This window comes from Pundamilia nyererei, unplaced genomic scaffold (assembly GCF_000239375.1).
Source record: "Pundamilia nyererei isolate P.nyererei 1_Seehausen unplaced genomic scaffold, PunNye1.0 scaffold00036, whole genome shotgun sequence".
Taxonomy (NCBI): domain Eukaryota; kingdom Metazoa; phylum Chordata; class Actinopteri; order Cichliformes; family Cichlidae; genus Pundamilia; species Pundamilia nyererei.
Window position 1 is genome coordinate 4,007,961 of NW_005187437.1, and position 7,129 is coordinate 4,015,089.

The 7,129-nt window shown below is 41.5% G+C and overlaps 1 protein-coding gene across 2 annotated transcripts; it reads left to right on the forward strand.

The window, feature by feature from the left end:
* Positions 1 to 1,125: 1,125 nt before the first annotated feature.
* LOC102204386 (profilin-2) lies at positions 1,126 to 7,121 on the forward strand. Of its 2 annotated transcripts, none has more exons than XM_005730346.1 (3): positions 1,126 to 1,495; positions 4,418 to 4,610; positions 6,880 to 7,121. In XM_005730346.1, exons 1-3 carry the CDS (start codon positions 1,367 to 1,369, stop codon positions 6,975 to 6,977), a joined length of 420 nt encoding a protein of 139 aa, XP_005730403.1. In that variant the 5' UTR covers positions 1,126 to 1,366; the 3' UTR covers positions 6,978 to 7,121. The 2 variants fall into 2 exon arrangements, with proteins under 2 accessions (XP_005730403.1, XP_005730404.1); XM_005730347.1 differs by lacking the exon at positions 6,880 to 7,121 and adding an exon at positions 6,457 to 6,595.
* Positions 7,122 to 7,129: the final 8 nt, after the last annotated feature.

A 7,129-nucleotide genomic window follows, 5' to 3' on the forward strand; every position in this document is an offset into this window, starting at 1 on the left:
CCAACTGCCTCCCAAAGAACGAGCTTGTTTTATGTTTATTATTTATTTATGTTTTTTTCCCCTTTGTTTTCAGTGGGTGCGGTTATTGTGTGAGATGCTGTGAGGCTTTTCTTTTCTTTTCTTTGAGCTAAACTTGCAAAGCAACACCAAATAAACAGTGAAATTGCAACAAAGAAATAGTTTTGGAAAAGGTTAAAGGACAGTTTAGGCCTGCCACCATAAAAATCCTACATTTACATACTTTGTGACAACTGTCATACTGCCACACTGTAAGAGCACTTCTAGAGAAGTAACACAGAATAAAATTATGAGCAACTCCCATAAAAAAGTAAACAAACATGATTGCTCCGTATTCACTGGAATGCATTCTCGAGCATAAACCATGCTTAACATGTAAACATTAGGCACATATATGGAAAAAAGCTTTTCCCTTTGACACAGTGCTAATGATGGCTGCCTCACATTATATTACATTCATATTTTTCTCTTGGGATTATAAGATACAGGTTTGACACATGCACTACCCAACAGGTACAACAGGTTTTCTCTCATGATCCTGAGAGCTTAAACAATGAAATAATTTTCAGTTACCTCTCTCTGTTTTCACCTGTGATCTTTTGAGAGTGCTTCTTCTGGCAGGTGTCATTCTGTATATGACACAGTAACTCAAATGACCATTGTAGTTAACAGAGTCCAGGAAGAATTTTCTCAGATGCTTAACTGGACTGCGTAGCCATCACTGGAATGTTAAATCAAGAACTATAAAACTTTTAATGTAATTTTTAATATTAACAAAAAACTCTAATTCAGTGTTTAAATAAAGAGATGGGTGCCAGCGTGTCTTAAATGATCAATATAAAGTGAAAAAAATAAACTGTGTAAAAACAAAATGCCTTTTTAAACTTTAACTTACTGAAGTCTAAGCTTTACATGAGCCTTAAACCATTAAAATTCTCCTTTGCAAATGTAAACTTGTTTTTTAATCAAGTTTAAGGCCTTAAAAAAACTGGAAGATTGGCTAAATCTTTAATGCACTTGAGAAAAATACCGTTTTCCTTATTGCTGTCGCGATAAAGCATGATATTCCTCCGCCGCTTCCTATATTATTCAATGGGAGGAGAGACGAACAACGACTCGGGCGGAGTGATTTAGTCAGGACTACACCCAAGCGCCTGTCCGGTTGCAGCGGCTCCTCTTCGTTGCCTAGACCAGAAGAAAGCCGGGACGTAACGGTGCCGGGGGGGTTTTTGCTTGCTGGAGGCCCGTGTAACCACCGATAAATACAGCTTTCTCACAGTTTCTTCGTCGTTCAAGAGGCGATCGTGACTTAGCTTACTTTTTTCACCTTAAAACTAATTTCACAAACATGTCCTGGCAAAGCTACGTGGACAACCTGATGGCCGATGGCAGCTGCCAGGACGCGGCCATTGTTGGGTATGCGGACGCCAAATATGTCTGGGCATCTTTTGTCGGCGGTACCTTTGCCAACATAACGGTACGTATGTGCTGTACGTCGGTATTCCTAGTTGTGTATGAGCATAATGCACATTTTTGCATGTCGCTTATACGTTTGTCTGCATGCCAGGCCTTGTTGAATGGGGGATAAGCGAAGCAGTGTGGGTACACATGGTATCCGGTGGTCACACATAGGATCCACTGGCATGTGTGCGCCGTTGCTTTTCAACCTGTCGCCTGCAATTCCCACCTTTCTTTTCCCGCTTTTATTGTACGTCTACTATCTTAACGCTTAAGCCATTTTCCCTTTTAAAATAACTGTGCAGCACCGAAGAGATCAAGCTAGAGATCATCGTTGCCGCGAACTCGAGCTAAAGCGGCTAACTTGGCTGCTAACAGTAACTAGCCGCATTGGAAAAGCTACAGTAATATAAGAAAATTAAACGGCAGTCCTATAAAACTATTGTATCCTGAATTAGTCATTCGCATGTTTAACAACTGCTTAGTAGTTTCGGCTACCATAAGCTTTTCCATGCAGACTAAGTCAGTGTTACCAGTGATTAGCGAACTACACGGTTAGCTCAAATCGGGCCGGTCATCTCCCTCCCCACCACCATCATCCTCAGTCATTACTAGCTAACGCTAACGGCGCAGGGTTGGCGGCACTCGCACGCATTCCTTACGTGCTGGCGTTCCGTTGGTCCTTTTCAATTTTCCTATTCGGCTTCTGTGAATCTCTCCACCGCTACCGCCCATCATTTTTCCAAGATGGCGGACACGCTCCCAGTTTCTTATTCATTTTTGTCCATGGGAGCTAACCGAGACGTCTGGGCTCGGATCTCGGTTTTTTTCTCATTAGCATGCCACCCCGTGTTATGGACAGCATGCGTCGGATGCTCCTATTTTACAACAAATAAAACTCAGTCGACTGAAAGTAAAGCTAACTTGTTTAACAGACACATTCGGGGTTTTCCTTCATCCTCCATTTTGTCCGTTAAATTTATTTTGCCAGTCATCTACGTTTTTAATCGGGACTCCTTCCAACGTGAATATAACGAAGATTTAGCAGTTCTAGCTGGCTATTATAAAATAAAAAAACCCGCTCATGTGGCGGGGACTGTGGTTTCGTTATCTGAGGTTAACTGGGAGTGCCCACTCGGAGCTATGGAACGGCAGCGTTTTCCTTTTGAAATACAGCAGTTTCCTTAATGGACTTTTTAGCGTGTAAAAGAAGCTTGCTTTTACCGGCTGTCAACCAGCATGCCCGGTGGTTGCATTTGGTAAAAGGAATCCCCTTTTAATGAATACAGAAGGTTTTCAGGGGATCTGAAGTCGTTTTCATGTGTGGATGGCGGCTTTTCATTCCCGGTTGAAGTGACCAAATTAGCAACCCTGGCCTGGGCTTGTAGGTAGCCGCCATGCTATCGTTATCTTACGACGTGCTTTGAGTTTGCCGTTTTCCCTTCCTGACTGTGTGCCATGACTCTGCACTTCTGGACTCAAGGGGCAACGCCTTTTGTTCTGCAGTTCGCTCCAAATAAAGTAGTTTGAGCAAGAAAATGTATATATTTTTTTACTGTACTGAGTTTCAAAGAAAACAAATAAGTTGTCCCCAAAAGTGAAATATTAGCAGCTTAACGTTTTCGTCATCGCGGTATGGTCGAGATTTCAGGACTTCTCCACCGGTAGCATAAAGGAGACTCCTTGAAACAGACCATGTGCTTTCATCTGCCCTGGGCTGGATGGTCCTCTGTATCAGTCTAAATACTGCCCTCTGTGCTAAGATGACTAATAAAAACCATTACACACTTAAAATAAAAATAAAAAAAGGGGGGGGGGCACTTTTCAACAAGACTTAATCTTTTAAAGAGAAACATCAATAATACAGTGTGGTTTGAAATTTGTTGACTGGGGTTGAGGGGGGAAAGGGCAATCTGTCAAAGATGGAAACTATGACCTCATACATTTTAATGACTGAATTGTAAACCATATTAATTAAAATATCCCATAGGTATATTTTGGGCCTCTTGCAGAGTAATCCGTCAAACCAAATACTTCATGATAATGCAAATTTAGCCTGGAGGTCTTCTGTAAAATACATTTTTATGTTGGTGCCTTAAATGGGTCCTGGTGCAGAACAAACTCGTAAGATGTACAGATTAGTTTAGGATATACTTCCTGTTAGATGTTGAAACCCCCATTAACCAACTATATATAGATTAAGGGAAATCATTACACCAGCCAGCCAGCTCTGGACATCTTGTGCATAAATTCAGTCATAGTTGAATGTTGTGCAGTAGTGGCAATAAATACTAATTCTACCCTCTTGTAATTTAAAAGCTGCCGATTAAACATGAATGCAAGCTCTGGGCACAAGGCTTTCACAGACTAGAGTTGGGCATTTATCATTAGAACTATTTTACTACAATAAATTCCAAATTATTTCAGTATGTTTCTCAATTTATATATTAAGCAATGATGTTTTTGTTGTGGAGGGACAGCAGATTCTGAGCTGAGAGGAGGCTGGGCAATTAAACTTGAGGATGGAGCAGTTGTGAAATCTGGGCTGGTGCTGATGTGTAAAAGAAGTTTGGCTGATCTTCTTGTGCCAGGGAAACACAGGAAATGAGTAACTTCCCTGTAATGAGCGTCTTTCAGCTCTTGATTAGCATCATCTTGCACCAATTTTTAAAACTGCCAAAATTTGATCGAAGACAACAGATTAACACTGGACAATGCAGCCATCAGCCAAATAGTTTGAAACACTGGTGTCTGCTCAGGCTTTCACTGTGTGTGTAGCTCTTGCTCAATCTCGAGGCTTCACAGCACCCACATTATGGAGCAATACATGTGTTTAAATTGTGTTTGTGGAGAAACCCTCAAGTGTCTCCACATAAGCAATATTCTGCATTGATCTTAACGACGATGTACCTGACCTCCTGATCTCTGTGCTTCCTCCTAGCCTGAAGAAATTGATGTGTTAGTAGGAAAGGACCGAGAGGGATTCTTCACCAGCGGGCTGACCCTGGGCAATAAAAAGTGCTCCGTAATCAGAGACAGCCTCCAAATTGACAACGACTGGACAATGGACATCCGAACAAAGAGTCAAGGAGGAGAGCCCACATACAATGTTTCTGTAGGCAGAGCAGCCAAAGGTAAGCATCAGGTATACTGCTGTTGGCAGCATAAATCTTGAGTAGTTACACAGTAACCTGCTTTGAGTTTTACCATTTTAGTTTAGCTGTTTATTTTTGCTTTTAAAACGATATTATTGTCTTGTGCAAGCATGTGGGGTAGATGTTGACTGCACCTTTCCTCAATATATGACAGATGGGTGTAAAATGTCTGGATGTTACTTTCAGTGACGGTCGATAACAGGCCGCAGTTGCTTCCATGTAGAAATGCATATTCAGGTTGTTTGAGCTCAGGAAGTTCATATTCAGAGATTATTGCTATGACTATTATCCAAGAGTGAGTTTATTTCCCCGCTAGAGTTATATTGCAGTTTAATTGGTATGGTTTACCTTTAACACTTTAAGACTAAGCAGCTTACAAATGAGAAAATCATAATCAGTTATGGTTTAGTAAAGTGTCTGTATGTTTACCTTTTTTTTGATATGTGAATTTAATAATTTTGCCTCCAGTTTATTCAGAACTTCTTACAGCTGCCAAGAATCGGAACAATTAAAGGGTATCATTTCTTTGTGGAAATGGTTATAAAGTAGGTAAATTCTTAAGCTTCAGTCTTAAATGTGACCATCAGTAGGTTAAATTAAAGGCTTTTTAAAATGTATTTCTTGTCATGGGTCACAACCTTGATAATATTTCAGTAAGCTGAAGTTGAGTCTTTAAGGACTTGCCTGAGAGTTGTCAGTTTTCATGTTGCCTGTGTGGGCCCCGATGTCCTGCCCAGTTCATGCCACAAGGTACTCTAGCTAACAGACTGCATCATCAGCTTCTGGGCTCACTTTTGGGATCAGGATTTCTGGGAAATCCTTTCTGGAATGCATGCATCTTCCTCCTTTCTGGTTTAACACCCCCCCCCCCCCTTTCAAATTCACCACCTGTTTTTCCCACTCGCTTCCACTCTGTCCTAGTACTTGAGGCATATGAGGGTGTTTTGTTTTTTTTAAACACATGTATTGAGGAGAGGTATGCCAAGCATGCTGCTGCATTAGTGATGGTTACTAGTTCCTAACTTCACTTTCTTGTTCTTTGCTGCTGTCATGGCGCATAATGACACATTAAACAGACTGATAGGAGCAGAAACAGCCATGAAATGCTAGGCTTTGTGTGCCCCACCCTCTTGGCCAAACAGCAGGTATTATTTGGATATTTTACTCATGTAACTAAAATGGACATAGAAGCTACTCTTGCAGCCATTTGACCTGGTAAACAAAGACTGACTCCCATCAGTGGCTAAAACACTGACTAGATAAACTTCAGCCTCTCTGCATTGAATTTGTTCATCACTGTAAAGGGACTTTGGACTAGTTTCAGAGTTCTGTGGTCTACGTTTAGCAGTTTAAAGTGTAGTAAAGCCTTGATCTGGCTTTTAGCTCATGTTAAACCACAGCATGCTGGGAGAGCAGTGTCCTCTTAATAGTTTATAAAATAATAAACGATACATTGAGTCTTTGTGGCAGTTTGCTATTGCACTGGACTCTGTGCTAACTCCAGCTCTGTGTCTCTGCTTGTTTGGGCATCACAGATCTGACGACAAGGCTTTGCATGCATCCTTCACGTTTATTTTCCTGTTGCACTTACTGTCTTCCTAACTGTAACGTGACCTGTCGCCACCAGCAGCACCGATAAGAAAATGAATGTTGGAGCTCTGCACAGCCTTCAGAGTTGAAGGCACCGCTCTGCTTTCTGTGCCATTGTCTTCCTTTTGTAGCCGTCTCGTCTGCCTTTGCCGCTTTAGCTCTGTGCTCTTCTTCTTTTCATTGTGTGATCTCCGCACCTTCTCTAAATGTCCCTTCTCTGTCTCTTTTCTTTCAGTCTTGGTCTTGGTAATGGGCAAAGAAGGGGTCCATGGAGGCGGATTGAATAAGAAGGCATACTCGATGGCAAAATACTTGAGGGATTCAGGGTTTTAGTTTAGTTTTGATGTAGCTTATGCGGTGTAGGGTTAAAAAAAACAAATAAAAAAACAAAACAAAGGAAAATTAAAAAAAAAAGCATAAAATTTTGGGGGGAAAAACAAAGCAAAAAAAAAAATCTGTTCTAATGTTGAGCCCATGTTTTCCCCCGCGTCCCCGAACGGTCCCGTTTAAACAACCCCAGGAGCATTTCTAAACGGCACAGGGTTCGAGCTCTGTCCCCATATTTGGCCGAGATGGCATTGAGTGTTATTCTTTTTCCAGCCCTGCAATCAACATGCCTGTTCATTTTATATTGTTTCTTTTCCTTTGTGTACTCCAGCATTGGTTATTGTCATGGGGAAGGAAGGTGTCCATGGAGGGCAGCTCAACAAGAAAGCATTTCAGATGTCTGAGTACCTGAGGAAGTCCGGATACTAAAGCAGCCTGTACCCAGCTACCTAGCAGCTCACCCTTACCACCCTGTTGCATTTCACACTACTTCCAGTCCTAGTTTGTAGTTTTTGTTTTTCTGCCTTCTCTTCTCCCCATTTGTTATCTGTCTTTGCTGTGTGGGGGTTTTTTTTTTTTTT